At 38.3% G+C, this 26,295-nt stretch overlaps 1 protein-coding gene across 1 annotated transcript in view; it reads right to left on the bottom strand.

The window, feature by feature from the left end:
- Nucleotides 1–26,295, bottom strand: part of unc-13 (protein unc13 homolog) — a 1,321,962-nt gene that overhangs the window by 767,403 nt on the left and 528,264 nt on the right. The window contains exon 16 of the mRNA XM_090372343.1: nucleotides 11,487–11,706. Coding sequence (XP_090228469.1) covers nucleotides 11,487–11,706 — 220 coding nt within the window. The remainder of the gene's footprint in view (nucleotides 1–11,486; nucleotides 11,707–26,295) is intronic.

Raw genomic sequence — 26,295 nt, 5'->3', positions numbered from 1 at the left:
ATGGACATTGTTAAGATTAGAACTGAGACCACGTATATTTGTGAAATGAACTAGGAAGTGTTTGGGAGGTTTAGATCGTTTTGCAGATAAGCTTGCTCTATTAGTTTGACAATTCATGGTGTATTCAACAGTAAGAAAAAGTGCATTACATGGTAAGAATACACCCAGATGCTTGACATAATGTGGCCTTTACAATGCCCCCACCCACATAGACACAATTTCAACTCTCTCCAGTCACTATCTGGCAGAGTAGAGGTAGCAAGATTATACACTAGCTGATCCAGAAGCTTCCTAGAGCGTTACCAATAGGTTCAGTCCAGTGTACTAACTAGCAGCTGGCCTGCAAACACTGATTTAGAGCTGTACCCTCGAAATATAAGGAAGTTTGGATCTTGCCATAATGTCCGTCATAACCTAAAAAGACATCAGTCATACTGCATGATGGAAGAGATCGGGAAGGGTTGACCAGAACTTAGCTCTGGTGACTAAACATGGGTTCCACCACTTCAGGGCTCCAATAAGCAAAGTGGTGGTATTGCACAGGTTGACGAGAGTCACCTATCACGTAGTATTGCCTGGTAGCACAGAGTGGTCGCATTCTTCCATGTGGTGTGGGCACTATACCCCAATCCCTGCTTACGTTGGTTTACACTTGGGTGGTCACCCACAGTGTATTTGCGCATGTGGGTTATGCCCAGGATTACTAACAGCCCCACCATCGTAAAGGTGCAAGCAGAGGATTCGATGGTCACAGACCGTCCAGACTTCGTTGAAATTGGGTCCATTTGACTTGAGTGTCACCCGAATATCAGTTCCATCAGCGTTTTAGACTCCCAGGTAGCAAGTACAGCTTGTCTGATATACCTGAGAGAATGTCTGTGACAACCTCAAGAACCATTTCTTCAATTTTATTTAATTAATTTCTTCAATTAATTTTTTAATTATTAGAACTTTCTACATTCTTAAAAATTCTCCTTGGAAACTGTGCATACGGTGCAAAAACCCATTCAAAATGGGTCAAAAGAAAAATGTAACCAAAAATTGGAGGGCAGTTCAAATGCATTTAAAATGTTTCCAATAGTGCTATAAAACTTATCTGACAAGTGTATATCAGGGTTATTAATTAATTTGAGCTTTCATTTAATTAATTTTAAGATTTTTTTTTCATTCTAGGATTTAAATCCTTAATTCCAGTGTGTCACTTCACGAATGCAACTACTTTATTATTTTAGCTTACTTAAGAATATTCTGCTTCAACCATATTTCTCACTGATTTTGTCTCAAAAATAGTTAAATATATAAAAAAATAAATAAATAAAATAAGAAACAAGTAATATACTGAAAGTTTCTATCTGATTCCACAATTTACAAGTTGTAAAAATAATCCTTTTAGAGTGGTCACATTACATAATAGAATAGGTGAATTCTTATGCTGAGTTTACTATACACAGGAATCCTTATATTTTCCACTAGGAACATCATTCTGAATACATTTTTTGTTATTTTTATATAGACAGTACATGATGGTGATCAATTTAATAAGTTCTTGGTATTGGTGTTTAAAGGCACAAGGGCAGCTAAGGCCAAAATGTGCCAGGTCCTACATTATTATTCTAGGGTAATATAATATGTTCTATTTTGGCATCATAGGAATTCATATACAGTGGAACTTCTCTATTACGAACTTCTATTTAATGAATTTCTCTATATTACGAATTTTTTCGCGAAACATTGCACCTTGAAACGAAATTACATGTAAAATTAACCCCATATAACGAAGTGTTAGTCTCTTTATAACGAATTTTTAAAAAAAATAGTAAAAGCATTTTTGAAGATTTTCAAGTATTTACTGCTAAACAGCCGCTCAAATATACTGCCTCCTTCCCTCCGAAATTTCCCATTAGCATCTGGAATTAAATAATCATCCTTTTAGTGAACACTTGTGGCCTAGGAGAGTCTTTGTTTCATTTTTGTTGCAGTTATTAAACCAAATGGGTTTTCTTAAAAGTGGTCGTAAACTTTACAATAAATAGGGTAGATTTGTAAATTGATGTTGGCTCAGGGGAAAGCGAAATTCGCTGCGGTAAACCTTTAGCATGCTGTGGCGGCAATACATAGAATGCTACCACAATCGGTTTTTAGTAACGCCTACCGAGTGACATTCGCTTCTCATTCAACTGTACCACGTGATCTTCATGTCAATCATTATATGATATGTCCGTTCTCGTCTAACTGGACCCACAGTAGATCGTTTTCATGAATTTTTTTTTTTTTTTTTTTTTCGTTCGTCATTAATCACATAGGCTATATGCCCTTGTTTTGTTTTTTTTTCTGAAAAGTAACATACAGCATACGTTAATCATAAATTTTCTTTGGTGTATATATGAATGAAAGCGGAATAAAAGAAATTCACAAATCACAAAGTCGTATATTTCTTCAAAGTGAGTGATACTGTTGAATTGGCAAGCGAACGTCATTGAGTAGGCGGTACCTGTAATAACAATTCACTATTATGGCCAGCGCAGCATAAGTTTCCGGTTTATGTATCGGCAAGAGCTGCAATCCAGTATTTTTTACAATTGGGAAAACAATTTAAGTATTAACGATAAAGCAAAGATTGTTATGATATTGACCAGGGTTTTAAGAAAAAAGATGTTGCGGAGAAATATGGCATATCTGCAAGCAGTCTATCTACGATTTTAAAAAAATCGAGAATCAATTTTAATGCAACTGAATTAGGAGCAGACAAGAAGCAAATTAAGTTGTGTATATACGAAGATGTTGATAAAGCTGTTCTAAAATGGGTGCAAATGATACGTGATAATTATCCCAATATCGGGCCTAATAATTAAGCAACAAGCTCGAAATTTGCACAGTCTCTTGGCGAGCACTGGGTGGCTAGATAAATTTAAGAAGCGCCGCAGAATTGTGGAAAAGGTTATTTGTGGAGAAAGTGTTAATGTAAGCGAAGAAGATTGCAACAGTTGGAGGAACAATAAAAATAAAACAACAAAATAAAACCTTAAAGAAGATTTTGGTAGAATATGAGCGTAAGGATGTTTCTAATGCTGACGAAATGGGTTTATTCTTTAAATGTTTACCGAATAGAACACTTGCTTTTAAGGATGATAAATGTTTTGGCGGAAAGCAAAGAAAGAATCACTGCGCTAGTTGGAGCAAATATGACAGGAAGTGAAAAATTAAGACTTTTAGTCGTCGGAATATCAAAAAACCCAAGATGTTTTAGAGGCATAAAATCTTTGGAAGTTGACTACACCTTTAATAAAAAATTATGGATGACAAGTGATATTTTTGAAGAATGGATATTAAAACTAGACAAGCGTATAACAAAAGAAAAAAGGAAAATCGTGTTGGTAACTGACAACTGTCTGGCACATCTTGCCAGTATTTCTGCCAAACTTAAAAGTGCGAAGTTGTTTTTACCACCAAACGTAACGTCAAAACTCCAGCCAATGGACCAAGGCATTATTAAAAATTTTAAATTTCATTATCGAAAGAGAATAATAATGAAGATTGTCAATGCGTTATCAGAAAATAGAAACTTGGAGGTTACAATTAACCTTAGAGATTGCATCTCTGAACTGGCAAAAGTTTGGACAAACGATGTCACTGAATACACTATTCAAAATTGTTTTTCAAAAGCAGGATTTGCATTGAATTCAGAAGTCGTGTTGGTAACTGACAACTGTCTGGACCAAGGCATTATTAAAAATTTTAAATTTCATTATCGAAAGAGAATAATAATGAAGATTGTCAATGCGTTATCAGAAAATAGAAACTTGGAGGTTACAATTAACCTTAGAGATTGCATCTCTGAACTGGCAAAAGTTTGGACAAACGATGTCACTGAATACACTATTCAAAATTGTTTTTCAAAAGCAGGATTTGCATTGAATGCAGAAGTCGAACAACAACTGGACAAACAAGATGAACTGCCCCTTTCACAATTGAAAAACTTTTGGACATTATTAGAATCGTCTGGAAACATCGAAAATGATATAACACTGGATGGTTATATTTATGTAGATCAAGGTCTGACTACAACAGAACATTCAAATGAAGATGAAATACTGCTGAACAGTGTTAGACACGACCATGATCACGAAGAAATTAACGATGACACTGAAGATGCATTAGAACAACCCGTAAAAAAGACAACTCGCAAAGAAATGATTAACGCTTTTAAAATGGTTCGTATGGGTCTACAGTTTTGTGAAAATGTTCGTGATAATGTTTTAATGCTCTGAACAAATGTGAGGTTTTCTTTGAAAATCAGAAAATTTTTTAATTGTACTGTGCAAACGAAAATTACAGATTTTTTTAATTTATGATATTTAGCGGCGAAAATTGTGTAAATGTAATTTAAATAAGTATGTTTTTGAAATAATACATTAAAAATAAAAGTAGATTCGTTTTCACTTTCTAATTAGATAACAATTTCTAATAAAAAAGATATTCTCTATATAACGAAATGTCTCTATAACGAATTTTTTCGCCGGATTTATCGAATTCGTTATTGGGAAGTTCGACTGTATATGTATTTCCTTCAGAAATGTATAGAGTGTAGCTAGGTTAGCACTATTGCCAATCATGTGGTTAAGCGATAACGGTTCTTGTAGTTGTGATTGAGAGTGGAAAATTCTTCTGAAAGGAGAATAGTGAGGACAATCTAAAAGTATATGCTTGACTGTAAGCGGTAGTGAACAATGCGTGAATCGAGGTGGGTCATCCCCCATGAGTAGAAACATATGGGTTAGATGAGTATGTCCAATCCTTAGTCTTGCTAGAACAACTTCTTCCTGTCTATTTTGTCTAAAGCTGGAAATCCATAACGGCAGGTTCTTTTTTGATTTGGAGCAACTTGTTATTACTTTGTGCCTTCCATATTTCTGACCACTGAAACATATAGACTTTTTTTATATGCTTCAAATAATCTCTATATGGTACTTTATAATTTGCTGGTGTTGTACTATTTGGATTTTTGGCTGCCTGATCTGCTCTCTCATTGCCTAAGATACCAGAATGCCCTGGGATCCAGCAGAATTTCACTTTATGATTCCTACTTCGTAGGTGGTTTAAGTAGCAAATGATTTGTTTTTCGATTGGTTGTGATATTGAAAACTGATTAGCCAAAGCAGACACTGCACTCAATGAATCAGTGTATATTATACAAAGGGTACTAGGAAAGTTTTGCAATATGACGCAACAATGAATCACAGGAAGCTGCTTGTTGCTGCATGTTGAGACATGTTTACACGTGCATAGTAGCCGCCGCGCCAAGTCGATGGGCTCAGTTATTCATTAGTAGTGAGAGTGTAAGGTGCTTGCGATGGCATCGTGGTCACGAAATGAGATAAGGACAGTTTTGCGGTATAATTTCGTGCGTGGTTTAACCATAGACCAGTGCTTAGAAGAAATGACTCTTGCACTAGATGATGATTGTCCACATCGTACAACGATATTCAGGTGGTATAGAGAATTCCAAAGGGGAAATTTCACTCTGGAGGATTCTGAGAGGCCGGGAAGGCCACGAACGTCAGTTACGGAGGAAAACGTTACTGCTGTGAGGAAAATGCTTGACGAAAACAGGCGAGTGACCTACCAACAGATAGAGGATACTTTGGGCCTAAATGCACCAGCAATTCGTTCGATTCTGCAAGATCATTTGCACGTGAAGAAACTTTGTTCTCTCTCTGGGTGCTGCATCAACTGACTGAAGAGCAGATGTCACGACGTGTGACTTGGTGCCAGGAGATGTTAAAAAAGTTTGATAAGGGACAATCTCGGTATGTGAACAACATCGTGACAGATGACGAGACTTGGCTGTACTATTACGATCTGCCGACCAAGGCTCAAAACAAAGTTTGGGTCTTTGATGATGACGACACACCCGCAATTGTCAGAAAATCCCGATCTGTAAAGAAGAAAATGATAGCTGTATTTTTCAAATCGAGTGGAATTGTGGAACGTGTCGTTTTGGACACGCAGAAGACAGTCACAGCTAAGTGGTATACTGAACAATGCCTGCCTAAAGCCATTGGATCTATGAAGAACCTGCGGCCAAAGTCAAGAATGGACACCTGGTACCTCCATCACGATAATGCTCCAAACTCACTGCGCCAAAGCCTGCACCGAATATTTGATCACGACAGGACTGAAACTTCTCGAGCACCCTCCCTACAGTTCAGACCTTGCTCCCTGCGACTTTGCACTGTTCCCGCATGTGAAAATGAAGCTAAAAGGGAGGCGGTTTTCCAGTGATAAGGACCTTCTACGGGCTTGGGACAACGAGTGTGCTTTACTCCCTAATGAAACTTGGCAGAACTGGTTTAAAGATTGGTTTCGGAGGATGGAGAGGTGTATTGAATGTAGAGGAAATTACTTTGAAAAAATTAAATAAACAAAGCTGTATTGCAAAACTTTCCTAGTACCCTTTGTACTGCTAGTATTGTGGATAGTGTTAATATTCTGTAAGGCTAGTTTAATTGCATATAACTCAGCAGTATAACTGCTACATTCAGCTGGTAGTGATATGGACTGTAAAAGAGGGAAAGACAGCTGCGACACCAACTGCAGAATCTGTTTTTGAGCCATCTGTATATATTTGGTGGCTTTGTATATTTGTTGAGAGCATGTTCTTTATGTAGTTGTTTGATATTTTCATATGCCAGGGAGTTCTTTCCCCATTGCTGAAAGTGCATATCACAGTGAGGGAGATTTACAGACCAGGGTGGATCAGGAATATCGCTTTCTTTAAGTATGTTATCAAAATCAATATTCCAGGTGTGAAGCAAATCTTTTAGTCTCATGCCAGTTGGTCTATTTTCATTCGGTTTACTGTTATAGGACGTTGTCCACTCAGGGTTGGAAAGCAATGGTCGAATGGGATGGTCTGGAAGGCTCTGAATTTTAGCTGCATAATTTTGAAGCAACATTTTCCTTCGAGGGTGAAGTGGAGGTTCGTTTGCCTCTACATACAGACTCTGAACAGGGGATGTTCTAAATGCGCCCAGAGCAGTTCGAAGGGCACTGTGTTGGATGGTATTAAGTCTGATTAATGCGCTTTTCCTAGCTGAATCATATACGATAGCACCGTAGTCTAAATGAGAACTGATAATAGCACGATACAAATGTAATAGAGTGTATCTATCAGCTCCCCATGTCATAGCAGAAATGGACCTAAGTATATTAAGTTTCTTTAGACAGACAGTTCGGAGGTATGTGATATGTGAAACAAAGTTCAGTTTGGTGTCCAATATTAGGCCTAAAAAACGGAAATTACTGGTGAGAGGGATCAAATGGTTTTTTAATCTGAGTTCTGGTTCTGGGTGTAGCTTACGTTTTTTTCAAAAGTGAACTGCAATTGTTTTTTGATCTGATAAACGATATCCATTCTGCATTGCCCATGCCTCCAACTTATTTATAGAGAGTTGCAGCTGTCTTTCAATGGTATGTATATTTTGGGAACGGCAAGATATAGTTAGATCATCAGCATACATATATAGTTCTACAGTATTTGGGATGTTGTATGTTATGGTGTTCAGTCTAAGTGAAAAAAGGGTAGAGCTCAGTACTGATCCTTGCGGGATACCTTCTTCTTGAGTGTAGGACCGGGAAAGTACAGATTGATAGCGGACCTGAAAGGTTCTGTGTTGACGAAAATTTTTAACGAATTCTGGTAAGTGCCCTCGCAATCCTATGGAATGAAGCTCTCTCAATATGCCGTATCTCCAGGTAGTGTCGAAAGCCTTTTCTATATCGAGACTTACCATTACAAGATGTTCATTTTTGACGTAAGCATTGCGGATGTTAGTCTCGGCTTTCACCATGAGATCTAAAGTGGATCTGTTTTGTTGGAAACCAAACTGATTGTTGTTCATCAGTTCTTTAGTTTCAAGAGCCCAGGTAAGCCGTCTGTGTATCATTCTTTCTAGGATTTTACTTAGGTAGCTAGTTAGAGAAATAGGTCGGTAATTTTCTGGAAATGTGTGATCTTTTCCTGGTTTAGGAAAGGCCAAAATGATGGAATGATGCCAGGAAGATGGATATGTACCCTCAAGAAAAATCCGATTATAGAACATTAATAGTAAATTCAAGGCTGTACTGTTTATATGTTTCAGCATTACATAATATATAACATCAGGTCCAGCTGCACTGTTAGGTGATCTCTTTAATGCTGTTTGCAGTTCAAATAGGTTAAACGGTTGATTATAGCCAATATATTGGGAAGTATGGAATTTTATTTTGTACCTTTCTGCTGAAGCTCTGATTTTAAGAAAAGAGTTGCTATATGCTGACGTGGCAGATGTTTGGTAAAAGTTCTCTGCAAGGACGTTAGCTATTTCTCGACAAGAAGAAATTTCCTGTCCATTTTTGATTAAGATGGGAGAAGGAAGAGGTGGATATTTTCCATTTAATTGCCGAATCTTTTTCCAGATGAGACGACTGCTAGTATCCTTTGTAATAGTGGAGGCAAACTGTATCCACGATTCCTTTTTGGCTTTTCTTCTAACTTGCCTAGCTTTTGACTTTAGCCTTTTATACTGAATTAGGTTGTTGGTAGTTGGGAACTTCCGGAACAGGTTCCAAACTTTATTTTTTTCCTTTTTGGCATTGGTACAAGCTTCATTCCACCAGTGTTTAAGGTTTTTGTGTTTAAAAGTGGAGGCTTGAGGTATTGCTTTGGAGGCAGTGGTCAGTATTTGTCTGGTAATATGCTCTGTGGCATCATCAATGGATTGTAGTTTTATCAATTGGCTATCAAAAGAAAGACGGGTTGAAAACTTTTTCCAATCTGCTCTGGAGAATTTCCATTTTGAGCGATTATCAGGATATGATGTTTGAAGCGTTTGGATTCTGCATATGATTGGAAAGTGATCACTGTTGTGTGGGTCGTTTAATACTGTCCATTCTATACTGGGGTATAATATGGGGGAACAGAGTGTTAAATCAATTGCTGACATAGATCCAGTGGGAAGGTGAGTATAAGTATTTTCACCAGTGCTCAGTAATGTTAGATTCAGTTGGTCTAGTATCGTCTCGATCAAGTGTCCTCTACTGTCCATGTGGTCTGATCCCCACAATGGATGATGCGCGTTGAAATCACCAAAGATACAAAAAGGTGGTGGTATCTGTCTTATAAGGTCTTCTAGTTCTTTAAACGTGCACATCTTGTTAGGTGGAAGGTACAGAGATACTAGAGTTAGAGTTTGCCCAACTGACACACGTACGGCAATGGCTTCTAAGTGGGTTTGAAGCGGAATATTTCTAGATGGTATTTTACAGTCAACTAGAATCGTGACGCCTCCACGTGCAGATAATGAGGAGTTTCTATCTTTTCTGTAAAATGTAAAATTTCTGATTGATGGAGTGACTTGTGGAGTTAGATTAGTCTCTTGTATGCAAACGGCTATAGGACCATATCGGGAGATTAAATCATAGATGTTATCGGCATTGCTGCGTAAACCTCTACAATTCCATTGAACAATGTTCTGCATTATCGGGGTTTGAGGAGGGAAGGCGAGTCTGTCTGTTTCTTGTGAGTGGGTTGCTTTTGACGGTCGTATTTCATTTTATCTTTTCTAGGAAAATTGGGACGTCCGGAATCTGTACCCTCTTCTACGTCATCAGTTTGACCTGATGAAAATCCAGTCTCCATATCATCTTCTGCATGAAGATCAAGTACTGTTTCATCGTGTGTAGTTATATTTTCAGAGTCCATTCTATTTGAGTTTGCCTTTTGTGATTCAGTGGCTTGTTGCCTTCGTGATTTATTTGACATTTTATCACATGATTTTATTTTAGGCGGAACTGTGATAGGGGTATTGCTTATTTCATCAACTACAACGGGTTTGCTGGTAGGTTGAGGTGTTGATAGCACAGATCGTGCCCATTCTGCAATGGATGTATTGGGCGGAATTGATACATCAGTTTGGGTTGAAACAGCTTGGCATTTTAGTGTAATGGCAGCGTACGTGGTTTTTGGGATAGTTGACTTTATTTGCTTTCTTGCTTCTTGATATGTGACCTTATTCTCAGTCTTGTACTTTTGTATTCTTTTTTCGATTTTCCAGAGTTCGCATGATTTTGAGTATGCTGGATGGTCATTCTTGCAATTTGGACATTCCGGAGCCTTTGCAGTGCACTCTGTTTGTGAATGGTTTTTTGACCCGCAGTTAAGACAAGTATTTTCGCCTCTACATGTTGTTTGGGAGTGACCAAACTTTTGGCACTTGAAACATCTTAAAGGGTTTGGAATGTAGGGGCAGATACAGCAGTTTAGGTAGCCTGCTTTAACTGAGGTCGGCAAATTTGGTGTACTAAAGGTCAGTATAATATTACGTGTGGGAACAAGTTTGTCATCCTTCTTTATCATAATTCTTCTTGCTTGAGTTACTTTCTGTTCTGCTAGTTCCACGACTATCTCCTCTTCAGTTACGTTCAACAAATCCCACTCACTTATTACTCCTTTTGACGAGTTCAAGGTGTTATGTGGTGAGACTTTGATTGGGATTCCACTTATAGATGTCATTTTTAATAAAAATTCTGAATGCCTTGCTTGAGTGGTCTCAATTAAGAGATCTCCTGATTGGAGCCTTTTCACCATTTTCGGTGTACCTGCTGCATTCTCCAGACATCTCTGGATGAAAAAGGGAGAGAGTCTGCTTAGCGGCTGAGTTGATAAAGAATGTACAATCAGAAAAGCTGGTGGTTCTGATTTGTTACAGTCTTTTTTCATTCTTTTTGCCAGATTGGAATCGTCTTCCATTATTCAAGTCTCAGTATGTTGAGAGCCTGTCGGCTCTAGTGGTGGACATGTATCACAGTCCATTGTTGCTCCTTTTAGCCCTGGGAGTGAGCGCTTTTCCTCCCAGACTTCCAGCCCCGCCACGTGGAGGCAGGAGCGGTGCCACCTAGTGGCCAAGCGGTTGGAGAGGTTAGTTTGTTAGTGCAAAAAATTAATAAATATACTAGGAAAAGAAAGGTAATTTTCCTTTCGGGGTTCTTACTTAGGATCTGTTAAGTACAGAACCACTTACAAAGAAATGAGTAAGAGAAAAGCACTGGAAAGAAAATATAACAAAATCACTGGGAAAGAGCACTCTATATCACTTCGGAAAATCGCTTGGACACTATCGCTTGGCACTCGGGGCCTTAATAAGTTCTACTGTACTTTTAAATGTCTGAAATAAAAAGTTAAGTTGATGAAAATTATCTGTTTTATTATTTTGTTTAAATTCCTTTATAAGAGTATATATTTTATTTCATTGCTTTATATATCTCCGAGCAGTTTCTCAGAAATGCATAAAGCAAAGAAAACACATCATTGAGTAACTTCTCTAGAAAGAAAATAGATCATGCTTTAGAAAAGTAGTCTGCTGTACAGTAATGATATCTTAATGAGACAATCAGACGAAAAATGGCAATAAAAAGGATGATAAATAAACCCATGTTTTCAAACTTACTTTGGAGACAGTCTGCATTAAGTAAATCTTTACACTTTTCATGGCATTTTACCCCACACTCTGTACATCTTACACCCTGGCGAGCAATTCCCCATAATAATCCCTCACATTCATAACAATATGTTGGAGAGGTGGCTGTCCATGGCTGAAAATTATGAGGTGTTGTACTTGAAATAGGATAGATCAAAGCCTGGAGGGTCTTCTTATAAACATGCATTTTCTGTTAATGAGAGGAAATAAAATAAGTGAAATAGTTTAAATACCAAACTTTAACTTATTTACAATAATTTGATTACTACAGACATTTCAGAAAGTGAGTACTGTACTCAGAGAAATAATTTAGTTTATGATTTCTGAAAACCAAATTTTACAAACTTGTACATTCTGAAATATATATAAAAAACCAACTGCAATTTTATGCTGAATACATTATAAGGAGTGACATAAAACATTGAAGTCTAACAGAATTATGAAGAGGCCACAATAGCTTACTGTCATACACAGGATGAAAGTTTATATGAGTACAACTTCTAACTTTTGGTAAACATGAAATTGTATATGAAGCAATCAATGAGTATATGCTGGACAGTAAGCTGGGTATTGCAGATTGGGCACTGTGGTGGATCTGTGCCCACAAGCAGATAAATATGTGTTAGCTGTGTGGGATGCATCCATAGTCAGGCTAGCACAACTTCTTTATGTCCGCTCTTGTGTATACTGGATTTCCACAATTTGACTTCTTTCTTTATTTCTTTGTATGGAGTAGCTTTTTATTGACTTGACACTGCTAGATGTGTTCCCATTGTTGAAGACATCACTTATTTACAATGTAAAGGACTGGCCTATAGGATCTGTATCAATTCTGGCAGATAGGTTGGAACATTCATTTCCAACAATTCCAACATGAACAAAAGAGAACTTGTTTCATCTGGCTTAACTTAGTTAGGGTATTCCAGCTCTTTCTGAGTAAAGGGGTTTCATTCTTCACATTCTGCCGTATAGCTTGGATAGCACTAAGGGAGTTTGTATATGCATTTGTTGTGCAATACATTTGTTGAGATTGTGAAATTTAGGTTAATGTGGATAGAACAGAGTTTTGCAATATAGCTGCTACATTCAATAAGTAAAGTCTTGGCAACAGTAATGTTGAGAAATAGTGCTGCTTCTGCTGCACAAAATTAACTCTAAGTTTTAGATCCATCCATGTAGATTGGTGTGTGCAACGTGCATGCTGAGTTCCCAATGCAGCATAAATTTGCAATATGTTCCGTTGAGATAAGGTGTGTTTTCCCCATGCTGCGAACAAAAGGTCACACAGGGGTATAACATATGTCCAATGTGAGATCGCAAGAGAGGCAGTAGGCTGTATCTTGCCAAAGTAAAGTTGCAAGTCACTGAGCAGTGAGCAAAGGCGTATCCCTTTTGATGGGTTTGTGGATAGGTAAGGTCTGTAAAGGTTTTCCCATTTGGGAGAGAAAATGTCCATTCACAGTTGGGTGATTTTGTTGCCCTTTGGGTTTTGCTGCATAGTTTAGCAAACGCGCTTGTTTGCACATGTGCAAGGAGGTTTCATTTGCTTCGGCACTGCAAGATGAAAAGCACTCTGGTGTATAAGTTTAGGCCAATGTAAAGCGCTTGATTTAGTAGATCGTTGGGATAAGGTGTGTTTTCCCCATGCTGTGAACAAAAGGTATACACAGGGGGTATAACATATGTCCAAGGTGAGATTGTAGGAGAGGCAGTAGGCTGTATCTTGCCAAAGTAAAGTTGCAAGTCATTGGCAGTGAGTGAAGGTGTATCCCTGCAGGGCTGTGGTCTAGACATGACCATATTAATGCATGGTACAAATGCAGTAGTGTGTAACAGTCAGCTTCCCATATTCTGCCAGATAATGCTCTTAAAATGTTTAGCTTCTTAAGACAACCAATCCTGAGCATTGTAATATGTTCAAGGAACATAAGTACACTAGGAAACAATGGAGCGATTTGATTTTCTAATTAAAGTTCCAGGTCTGCATGTAGGTTATTCTTCCTACAGAAGTGTATCCTAACAGTACTTTTGGGTGAAAGGTGAAAACCATCGTTTTTGTGATCATTTAAAATTTTGTTGATGGTGCCTTGCAAATGCCTTTCCACCATTCACATCTTATGGGAACAACAGAAGATAGTAATGTCACTGGAGTAGAGGATAGTGGATACTATTTGTGGTTGGTCCTGTGTTATTGAAATCATTACTATGTTAAATAGAGTGGTACACTGAACCTTGTGGGACCCGTTCCTACTGGTTAAATTAGAAGGTAAGTAGTTGTAAAACCTAACTTGGAATGAAAGTGAGAAACTTCTTACATTGCCATAAGAAGTTTCTGATAAACTGTGGCAGATGTCTAAGTTAGTCCCAGATTGTATGAGTTTTGGATTATACCATATCTCTAAGTCGTGTCAAAGACTTTTTCTATGTCAAACTAAAACCATGGCAAGATGTTCTTTTCATACAAAGACAACATGGATGTTCATTATTGCCTTAATCAACAGATCGAGAGTGGATCTGCCTTTGTGGAAGCTGCAGTTATCATTTTTTCCATGATCTTGCTCATGCAGTTGGTGAGTACAATAGGCCAGCATCATTGCAGGATCTATAGCATATTTTCCTGGTTTTGGAAATGACATAAGCATGATGCCATTTGTCCAGGAATATACTTTGTTTAAATATATTCTATCGTAGAGAAGTGACAGTGTTTTAATAGCCATTTCAGTAAGTTGTGCTATCATGATATAATGCATTTCATTTCATAATGCTGTACAGAGTTTAGTGAAGGCTAGTGCATGATGCAATTCTGTCATTATGAAGGGGAGATTGTATGCAGCACTAGATGCTCATTCAAAGTTGATTAAATATTTTTCAGCTTGCACTTTGTGTGCCTGAAAATGGGGTGAGCAAGATGTCATACCCGAAACTTTCATGAGCAATTTTCCCAATGTATTTGCAATCTCCTCTTTTTTTTGGCACATTACATCTATTGACAGTGAGCAGGGAAAGGTAGATACATGGGTATTTTGAGTACATTTGTTATATTTTGACCCTTCTGTTTGCATTTTTGTGGTTCTTGTAAATGTGGAAGTGAAATGACTCCATGCTTCCATTTTGCTGGTATGTCTAATTATGTTTTGCTTTTGCCCAAGCCTGTTTAAAGCGCATGATTTAATTTGCATTTCTTGAGAACTTCATGAAGATGTTCCATTTTCTGTTCTTCTCTATTTCAGCTACACTGCATTCATTATTCTCTTTCCACTTTGAACATGCTGATTTTTTGTATATTGCTTTGGAATACAATATACAAAAAATCATCCACTAACTGTATCATTTGGTTAGTTATATATTCTACTGCCAAGTTTATGGATATTTGTTGGGCCTGCTTTTCTTTGAGAAAGGCGATAGGGTCATACTGTGGGAGGAGATCTCAAATGTCAGAAAAATTAATACAGTAGCCTCTACAGTTCCTCTGTAAGAAGATAACCATTATTTGATTTTAGTGAAACCCTCGATTTGTTTTGAGGAGCTTTAAGTTCAATGAGTTTGCTTAAATTTACAATTCACCTTCTTTCGAAAGCATGGTTCCCCTGTGTCCATTTCCTCATCAGTAACAATTTTACAATCTAGTCATCTTGGTGTGAACTATCTTCTAAGTACATGCATTCTGTATGGTTAGAATCAAGAATAGTAGATACTGTTGTACTGTAATGTGGATAGCATCAGGTAGTATAATAACTAGCATATTTATAGCAGTGCTTGTTTGGATTATTGGCACGGCAACCAATACTGACTTATTGGTCCCACTGAGCCAGTGATTTGTTGGTGGTATGGTTACCTCCATTTGGTTAGCAATTGATACACGTCTTATGGTTACTTAGGCATAAGTTGGCTTATTAGCATTCGGGACTGGTAAGGGCTTTTCTGGCCACTTGGTAGGTTACACTGTGTTCAGTTTCGTAATGCTGTATCTTTTTTCCACGTTTCCAAAGGTACACTCCACTGAATGAACGGATGTACTTCTTTGCTGTTAGGACATTTGGTTGTTATGGCTGTGCAGTCAGGATTAGTATGTGCAGTGGATCTATATGTGGCACAGGCAGCTGCTCTTCTGTAAGCTGTCTATGAGTTCCCAAACTTCTGGCACAGGTAGCAACAAAAAAGGGGATGGAATGTAGGGGATTAACTCAGCAGTTAAGGTAACCTGCTTTGATCATTGTTGGTAGTTTGAGTTTATCAAATGTAAGGATTACACAGTGCGGCAATTGAAAAACAAGACTAATGCTATGAAACAATTGCTGGTGCTGCCATCTACTAGAAGTAAATATGAAATGAAAGAGTGATTATTCCTCAAGCACCACAGTCAAGGACAGCTGAAATTGCAACCATTTTGGAATGTAGTGTGAGCTGAACTGCATGTCTCTCCTGTGTCTGTATTGTGAAGAGACAACGGAACAAAGAGCAAATATCAAGTTTGATTTCAATATCAAACAAATATCAAATACCAACAGACTGATGAAGTCCCATTCAGTGATGGAACCTTATCAGTCTGTGTCCTTCTGATAAGTTCAGGGAAATGTGTGGTGAAATGGTAACAGAATTTCCAAATATTTTTAGTTTTTGTAGTTTCTCAGACTGTTGAGCGGTGACCAGTATGTCTCCTGATCTTTAATGATGAACTGTCTTAAGGGAACCTATTGTCCTTTCTAGGCATTTCTGCACTAGGAATGGAGAGAGTTTTTCAATCGGTTGCTCATGAGTTTAGTGAATAATTAGTAAAGTTGGAATTCAGATTGTTTATGTCACCCTTTTGATGTTTTGCTTCAAAAGAACCAGGCCCCTCTTGTCTTTGTCTTGTCAGTGTTTGATCTGTGCACTAGTGGATTTCCAAGTTTTAGGAATGGCTTTCTCTGTATCACTCTGTAAGGGAGAACTTTCCCCCTTCAGGTTACCAGCCCACCACATGGATGCAGGAGCAGTGACCAACCAGAATGAAAAACAACTGGGAGTAATTGTGCAGTCAGATATGAAGTTTTCTGAGCAGTGCAGACAGGTTGCCAGAGTAGGTCATGGGGTATTGTCTATGATATACAGGAATTTTGCTAGTAAGGAAAAGGAGGTGATTATCCCTTTGCACAAGGCAATGGTCAAGCCACGCCTTGACTACTGCATAGAGGTCTGGAGGCCTCATTTTAGGAAGGATATGAGTTGCTTAAGCGAGTACAGAGAAGGGCAACAAGATTGGTGAGGGGGAAAGAAGGTGTGGTCTTACTAAGAAAGGCTTAAGTTCTGCAAATTGCAGAATCAGAAGACTAGGCACCTGGGAGGTGATCTGATTAAGGTGTATAAGGCCTCAAATGGGTTAAGCAGGCTTGATTCTGATGGGATTTTTCCTCTTGTTCAGATTATGAACCTGAGGGGGCATAAATTCAAACTGAGAAAAGACAGTTGTAAAATAGATGTGCAGAAATTTGCCTTTAGCCAGCGGGTAGTTGATCGCTAGAACCAACTTCCATCTGTCGTAGAATTTGATAGCTTAAATAAATTCAAGGAGGAACTGGACAAACTTTTAGAGGAAATGTATGTGTGATTTTTTTTTTTTTTTCCCCGGCTGATGCTAACATAAGCTCGCTTTCGTGCATCATGTTCCTCTACTACTACTACAACTGAATATTGGACCTGTTGTAAAACATGGATGTGTTGTGGTTGTAGCATTCTGCAAGACAATAATAGAGCTAAGGGAATCAGCAAAAATTATGCTATTTACTATCTGTTCACATTTAATTTGGTTCGCAGCCATTAAAATAGCTTGCAATTCGACAGTAGAAAGACTGCATTCTTTTGGCGGTTGTTGGATAAGGGTGTTCTAACCCTGGGGGCTCACATCTGGTGAGTATGGGCTTGGCAAACCCAGGATCCTGAGTTTTTTGGCTGGTGTAGCATAAGCCTCAGGCTTCCTTGTACCATATGGCTAATAATAATAATAATAATAAAAAATGAGTTGAGGCACCTACACAAGTCTGTTTTTGATCCATCAATATATAAGAAACTGTGATATTCATTTTGTTTTTTGTATTCTGCATGCAGCTGCTGGTAGTTTGTTCTAAATAGAGTTGTTTTCCTACCAGGATTGAAAATACAGATTATATAAAGGATGAAGTATATGCCACAGTGGAATGATCTATGCAATCATAGTAGCTATGTTGTCATAATTAAGCTCTCGGCTTAAAGTAAATAGTTCAGATGGATGGGCAAGTCAATTCATTCGTGGATGGGCTTGGTTTGTTTGTTTGTTTTGATTTTATTGGCGCACTGGCTACTAAGGCTATAATGTGCCAAGACCATGTTATTTATAAAAAAGTTTAACCTTTCAGTGACCTAATTAGTTAGGTCAGATGGGCTTGGTACATGCTTTTCCAGTAAGATGAAAACAGGAAGTCTCTATTTAGATGATCACTGATAGATTTTATCTTGACAGCATACTGTAATAACATTCTGTTGTCTTAGCTGTAGAAGGTTCGTGGGCTTCTACATAAAGGCTTTGTATAGGTGAATTTCGGAAAACTGCAAGTTTTTTTTTTTTTTTTAGGAGCATTAGCAACTAAGGCCATATTGCTCCAGGGATATGCGGTGATCATTCTCTGACTTTTCTGCATCCTCCGTATTTGGTGGGCACGGGCTCGAACTTGGTACGCACTGCTGCTCCTGCCCACCTGGCTATGGAGGCAACGGAAAACTGCAAGTGCTATACTGAGTGCACTGTGGTCTAACCATCTCAGTGCACTTGGTTTCACTGAGTCGTAAATAGCTGCTCCATAATCGGCTGGAACAAATTATTGCTTGATAAAGTTTCAGAAGTGTATATCGATCTGCTCCACAACTTTTTGAGGAAAAGACTGAGTATACTTAATTTCTTGAGGCACAAAAGTCTTAGTTGTTTAATATGTTCAAGTAATGTTAATTTCTTATCCAAGAGAAGTCCTAAGAATCATATGCTTAATGGGATCATGTGTCTGTCAAGTTACAGTTCAGGATCAGGGCGTAGGTTTCGTTTTCTACAGAAGTGTATACATGCAGTTTTTTTGTGTGGAAATCCAGAAGTCATTTGCTTGTGCCCATTTCCTTTTGTTTATTGTTCCTTGTAGCTACTATTCTAAAATTCACATATTCTGGGAGTAATAGGAAATACTGAAATCATTCACATATAAAGCTGCATCAGCAGTTCTTGGTATAGTATTTATTTTAATACCAAAAAGGTTAGTGCTAAGCACAGACCCCTGCAGCAACCCTTCTTATTGGGTGAAAAAACTTTTGAAAGAGTAGTCTGCAGCCTAACTTGAAATGTCCTGTGTTGCAAGAAATATTTAGGATATATTTATTAAGATGCAGACATAATCCAAGGAGACATAAGTTTTGAAGAATTCCAAAACACCATGTCATATTGTAAGACTTTTCTATATCAAAACAGATCATGACGCAACGTTCCTTTCAGATGAAGCCTGTACACTGTTTTTAAGTCTAGGATTGAGTGATTTTTCCTGAAAAATGCTATGCTGGATCAAGAAGGTTATTACTGTTCAAAATGAATGTTAAATGAACACTGATAATTTTTTCCATAACTTTTCCTAGGCAACTTGTTAAAGCAAATGGATGGTTTGCATGGGTTAGAGAGATCCTTTTGCAGTTTTGGGAAAGCTAGAATTATTGCATGATGCCAACTATCTGGAAACTGGTTTTCTAGGAAAATTTTGTTATACAATTCAGGTAATGCCATTTAGGATTGGTCATCAAGTTTGCTTTACATCATATAGTGAATTTGGTCTGGTACTATAGCACTTTGCTTTGTTTGTGATCGAGCACGTTTCAATTCATGGAATGTTAAAGGAAGGTATTGTTTATAATTTCTTGTAGAAAAATTCAAGTAACTTTCTATTCTTGCCTTGTATATTTTAAAACTGAGAGTATATGAGGTGGTTACTGACTATTTCTGAAGGCTGTGTAGTGACTTGTCTGTCCCAGTTTAGGATTGGAGGTGGATTAAACTGGTATCTATCATTCATCTTGCTGATTATATTCTAGACAGTTTGGGATGGTGTGGAAATTGTTAATGTAAATTTCATCCAGGATGCTTTCCTACTGGCTCTTCTAACATATCTGGTTCTTGCTTGTGCCATTTTGAATAATATGAGGTTCTCTGCAGTTGGATATCTTCAAAAAGCATTCCAGATTTTATTTCTCTCTCTTTTAGCTTGTAAACATTTTGCATTCCAGTATGATTTCAGTTGAGTTGGAAAGTGTTACGATGTTTTTTGAAGTCTGTTTAGGAGCTTATTTATTACATATTGTACTTCGGCATCTTCCAGTTTTTGCTTGATAGCATATGCATCAAATTTTGCAATAGAATTATACATTTTCCAGTCTGCTTGATTTATTTTCCAGCTGGGGTTTTCACATGACTAAAATGTGGTTCCTAATGTCTTGAAATGATTATCAGATAGTGATTGCTACTAAGAAGATCACTGTATACTGTCCAATCAAGTATTGTAAATAATGTTGGAGAACATACAGATAGGTTGATAGCTGTGCCATTTCCTGATGGCAGCTGCATGTATGTGTGTGTATCATCATTCAACAGGGTGAAGTCATTCTCTATTATATATCTCCGGTCTGTGGCTGTATTAATAGGCTGTGGCTGTTGAGATCTCCCAGTATACAGAAGGGGCAACTGAATTACTATATCTTCTATAGGTTGATAGCTGTGCTATTTCCTGATGAAAGGTGCATGTATGTATTCTTGCCATTATTCAATAGGGTTAAGTCATTCTCGTCTATCCATTTTTCCAATTGTCTTCCTCTCCGATCTATGGCTGTGTTACACCACAAAGGGCTGTGTCCATTGAGATCTCCAAGTATACAGAAGGACAAAGGGGTAATTGAATTATTATATCTTCTAAATCTTATTGTAGTGATTGCTGGTTTGGGAGAACGTAAATTGTCATAATGATTATGAGGGATTTAGTGACTATAGTACTGCAACTGCTTCAAGGGTTGTGTTTAGTGGAAGAATCTGGGAAGGAATATGAAAGTTAATCAGAACTGCCACACCATCTGTTGCTCTGTCTTTATGGTATGTGATATAGTTCTTTATTGCAGTAGAGTCTTGAGCAAAAATAGTGACAATTTTCCCAATGGCTGTTTTGTCATCGAACGAGGGTCTAAGGTTTCTTGTAGGCAAAGACAGCAGGGCATGCTGTGCAATCAGATCATATGTCATGTATATTAGTATGGAATCCTTTGCAGTTCCACTGGATTATGGTTTTAATTATTTGGTTTTGGAGAAGGTGTCATATGGTTTCCTAGACAATGTTTTAAACTTTTTGAATGTAAATTTAAAAAATTAAAAACAAAAAGTTTTGAGAAAAGAAATTAAATAAAACAGTTTTTTTTCCTTTGTAAAATATGGTTAATTGGTATCCATATCTTCATCCGAAAAAATCTTTAGTACTGATTTGTCTACTTCATTGGTCGCTTCTATCTAATTTGTTCGGTTAACTTTTGGCTTATGACATGTTTTCCTTGAAGAGTTTTCGTTTCTGCGTGTTTTTGCATTGGGAGGTACAGATAGTGGCGAGTTTATAAATTTCTCTTGATGTTTTGGCAGAAATATTATAAGTAGTGCTTGTGTCCAGTCTGAAATGGACTTCTTTGGAGAAATTGCAAAATCTGTTTGTGTCTCGATTGTATGCTGATCTCTTATAACCGCTACAAAGGAAGGTCTGTTTATGATAGTCAGGAGTACAGTTTTCTTGGCTCCTTAGTATGAGACAAATTGTTCTACTTTATACTGTTGTATCTGCTTTTTCTCTTTTCCAATATTCGCAGTTTTTGGAATTGGCAGAATGGTCCCACTTGCAGTTTGGACATTTCGGTTACTCATCTGGAGAGTTCTGATTGGTTGTTCTTGAGATCCACAGTTGGAATAGATAACGACTCCATGGTATACCATTTGTGAATGATCGTACTTTTGGCATTTAAAGCAGCAGAGATGATTTGGAATGTATGGTCTGACGATACAAGTTAGATCAGATCTGAAGTAGCCGAGTGGTCAGGGGCATGAGTGCAGTAGCACGCGCTCTTTCAGTGGACCCAGAATTAAGCCCGTGACCGCTAAATGCGATTAACATCTGTACTGATGATTTATTGTAAACTCCACTTACCGAGTGGTCATGCCAGAGTATAAACAAGAACATATCTGCCCTTCAACGATGTAGGTGGTTTGGGAGTATTAAAGGTCAGAATGACATTTCTGGTTGGGCTAAGTGTCCCATCTCTAGTCACTTTAATCCTTTTCACAGCTATGGCATCTTGATCTTCCAGCTAATTTTTAATTTCTTCTTCAGAGATGCGGATAAAGTCCCGTTCAGAAATTACTCCTTTCAATGTGTTTAGGGTATTATGGAGAGAGACCTTTCTTGGATTCCACCAAAAGTTGCCATCTGAAGCAGTCTTTCTGCGTGTTTTGCATTTGCTGTCTCAACTAGAAAGTTGCCTGATTTCAGTCACCTGACAGTTTTAGGTGTTCCAGCCATACTTTCTAGACATTTTTGGAAGGCAAATAGTGACAATTTTCCTAATGGCTGTTCTATCATAGAATCATAGAATAAAGGACTTTAAAAGTAGGTGATGAAGCAATTGTATGTCCCTTTTTTTTTTTTTTAGTTACAATAGTCTCATTATCCTCATTTTTCCAACTCAAAGGAGTCAGATCTTTGGGATCTCAGGTTGTGATATTTAGATCATTCATGTTTGTTCCTTTTAGCCCTGGAAGTGAGAGTTTTTCATCTCAGGTTTCCAGGCCTGCCATGGGGAGGAAGGAGCAGTGCCACCTAGTGACCAAGCAGAAGTAGATTAGTACAATGCTTCACTGCTATAGAAACGAGTGACAAGTTTGCAGTCTAGAAACGTTCCACCAACTTTTCTTAGTTTGTTCAAGCGTATCATGTAGTATTCATTTTTGTGTTAGTTATAACAGTTGACATGAAGTATGTTTTATGATGGGGAATGAGAAAGATATTTTGTTAATTATTAGACAAAGAATTGCAATTGAATTTTTTTGTAAAGTTAGGCAAAAGTGGTCAGAATACATTTGAGATGATTCAAGAAACATACAGTGAAGCCTTGGGCACAATGGCTGTATTTAAATGGTGGAAGCATTTTAAGGATGGAAAAAATGAGGTGAACAAAGAAACGGGCATCTGTCTACCTCAGTGATCAATTAAAACATTGAGGAAGGCTAAACGTAATTGAAATAAAATAGATGTTTATCGATTCATAATCTGGCAGTTCAGTTGAATGTTCGTGCAGCAAGATGTCACGAAATTGTAAAGATGCACCTTAACATATCACGTCTTTGCACGAGATGGGTACCACGCGATCTTACTGCAGAACACAAAGAACAGTGTGTTCAACTTTGTCAAGCTTTTACTGACAAGGTGGAAAAAAGCCTGACTTTTTGAATAAAATAATCACGTGTTACGAGACATGGATTAAACTTTTTGATTCCGAGTCCAAATAGCAGTCAAGCACATTGAGACAACTGCCACCAAAAAAATTTCCGAATTTTTGGTTCATCAAAAAAATTGATGTTGATTTTGTTTTTTAATGCCCATGGAATAATACTGCAGCACTGGTTTCCAAGAGGGTGCACTGGGTGTAGGTGGTAGATGACTTTCATCAACCGGTGAAATACCACCACTTTGCTTATTGGAGGCTTGAAGTGGTGAAACCCATGTTTAGTCTCTAGAGCAAAGTTTCCGGCATCCCCCTCCTCCCATACTTCTCCTTCAACCCATGCATGGTACTAAGTACTATAGGTTTTGATACCTTTCGTGTTTGGGGTTTTCATAAAAAAAAAAAAAAAAAAGAAGAACAGAAGCTAGAGAAACAAACTGTAAGTGGAGAATATCATGCTAACATGTGAGTTCACCTCAAAGAAGCAATCCACAAAAAAAGACCAGAACTGCTTAATCAAGAATGGTTTCTTCTTCAAGATAATGCTAGGCTACATGTCGCCAATCAGCAATGCAAGCTTTACTGAAAATTAGTGGTCAACCACTAGACCACCCTCCATACAGCCCTGACCTCACACCATACGATTTCTGGGCGTTCCCAAGCCTCAAAAAAGAGTTGAGAGGGAAAAAAATTAACACATATGAAGAAGTTAAAACTGCCACATCTGCTATCCTGCAATGCTTTTCAGAAAATGGGCTGCAGCAGGGGTTTCAGATAGAAGCTAGTGAACCACTGTAAAAGGTGTATAGAATGTGAAGGACGCTATTTCAAAAAGGTTTGTTTGTTTGTTGTTTGGTTTTTAGGGGCATTAGCAACTAAGGCTATATTGCTCCGGGAATATTGGTGGTCATTCTCTTGACCTTTCCGTATTTGGTGGTGACGGGCTCGAACCCCGGTCTAATCAAGAAGCATGTGCTACACACTGCTGCTCCTTCCCACCTGGCTACGGAGGCGCCATTTCAAAAAGGAGACCCATACAAACCTCCCAAGTGACTCAGAGTAATGATCTCAGTCCGCATATTCTCGGAATAACCCTTATATATACAGGGTGTCTCAAAAATATTGGTACAAACGTTTAGGGGAGGTAGGTAACATTTAAAGGAATGTGAATCGCATAGAAATCCATAACCGGAAACATCACGGGAAAGTAGTAGCAGAGGCACAAGAAGCAGAAATGACACAAGAGAGTAATTAGTGGCAAACATTTATTTGACATAATATTAACAATGGAGTACGAGATGGTTGCATTTCATGATGTTACAACAGATGCTCGAAGGTTCCACCATGAGACGCGATGCATACGTGACACCGACGCAGCATGCATTGGCGGACACGGTCGAATACACCTGGAGTTTCTTTGACAGTAGCAGCGCAAACGAGTCTCGCCACGAGATCCATTTCCATCTCCACAGGCGATTCATACATGATAGATTTTAGAGGCCCCCACAGAAAGAAATCAAGGCTCGATAAATCAGGTGAGTGTGGTGGCCAGGCAACGGGTCCACCACGGCCAATCCATCGACGACCAAAACGCCTGTTCAAATGGTCACAAACACACCTTCCATAATGGGCAGGCGCCCCGTCATGTTGAAACCAAATGTTGCGTCTCACATTTGCTGGGACATCGTCAAGTAACTCTGACAGAACTTGTTCAAGAAAGATCCGATATTTAGCGGAGTTCATGCGGGATGGTAACAGGTATGGGCCGACTGAGCAGTCACCGACCATACCTGGCCACACATTTATTGTGAAGTGATGTTGTGCCACGTGGGGGTGCACACCATGTGGGTTGTCGCGAGCCCACACATGAGCATTGTGCTGATTGAATAAGTCTTCCTGAGTGAAATAAGCCTCATCCGTGAACAAAATATAGGCTGGAAAATTCAAGTCTTGAACACTTTCTTGGAGAAACTACTGCGCAAAAGCCACATGTGCAGGATGACCTTGGGGAGCAGTAACTGAACCCTTGGGAAATGAAAGGGCTGTAAGGAATCGTCGTGGCAGACACGCTGTACACTGCAACGAGACACTCCTAAGGCAGAGGCAACGGCACGTGTGCTGCTAGTAGGATTATTCTGGATGGCATTAACACTTTGTTCCATGGCAGGAGTTCGTGTCGAACGTTGTCTGCCCACATTACTCCTGTTACCTCTAAATGATCCATAATCGCACAAATTTGATGAACACGCGCAAACAAACGGTGGTCCGGTACATGTCTGTCTGGGAAGCGTTCTCCATAAATTCGTTGAGCAGCTCGTCCATTGCCCTCTGCTAATCCATACACTAGGTGCATGTCTGCCAGCTCACATGCTCTTCGTGCAGCGACAACTGCTTGAATGAGTAAACCAGAAATTTTCCCTCTCGCGAACTGATGAACAGCACCACATACCGACTTATGATGACGTTTCCGGTTATGGGTTCCTAGGCGATTCACATTCCTTTAGATGTTACCTACCTCCCCTAAATGTTTGTACCAATATTTTTGAGACACCTGTATGTATGTATGTATGTATGTATATATTTTGTATATATATATATCAGGGGCGTATAGTGTGACAATGTGATTTTGTGGGTGTGCATTGCACACCCATAGAATCAGATTGTCACCGATATTATTTTTTTGCATTTGTTTTTCTGTTAAAGACTCACCTAATTGTTTCTGGCTTCACGTCATTCCTAAAATTAGATCCGATATACAATGTTTCATGAAGAGGAGAAGTTTCGGCACGTAAATATTGTATCACATTCGCGTTAATAGCCAGGGTGTGCAGTCACAAATATGGACACCTTTCAGCTCTCTAAACAGACGTACAGATGGTGCAGCAGGTCAAATTCTTAGCCTTCCAGTGTTTTTAAATCGACCAGAACACGTGGATTGGTGTGTGCTGAGACAACAGCACCCGGAAGTAGTTAGTGGTTGTGATTGGCTATTGTGTTAAGTAATCCAATTCAACCTTGTCACTTGTCGTGAGTTACTATTTTTGTTTTCTGAGTTTCGTCTGTATGGCATGCGTAAAGTGTGAACTGACATGTGACAACGATTTACACGTTTTTAATATACATTTATATTTATTTAAACATTTATATTTAAATGCATATTTACAATGTTTTTAGATATAATTTATAGCTTTTTTGCCCATATTATTATTATTAGCCATATAGTGCAAGGAAGCCTGGGGCTTATGTTGCACCAGCCAAAAATAAAATTTCT

The sequence above is a fragment of the Mastigoproctus giganteus genome, chromosome 4 (genome assembly GCF_048544385.1).
Source record: "Mastigoproctus giganteus isolate SK-2022 chromosome 4, ASM4854438v1, whole genome shotgun sequence".
Taxonomy (NCBI): domain Eukaryota; kingdom Metazoa; phylum Arthropoda; class Arachnida; order Uropygi; family Thelyphonidae; genus Mastigoproctus; species Mastigoproctus giganteus.
The sequence above is the reverse complement of the archived record's forward strand: the minus strand, read 5'-3'. Positions and strand labels throughout refer to the sequence as shown.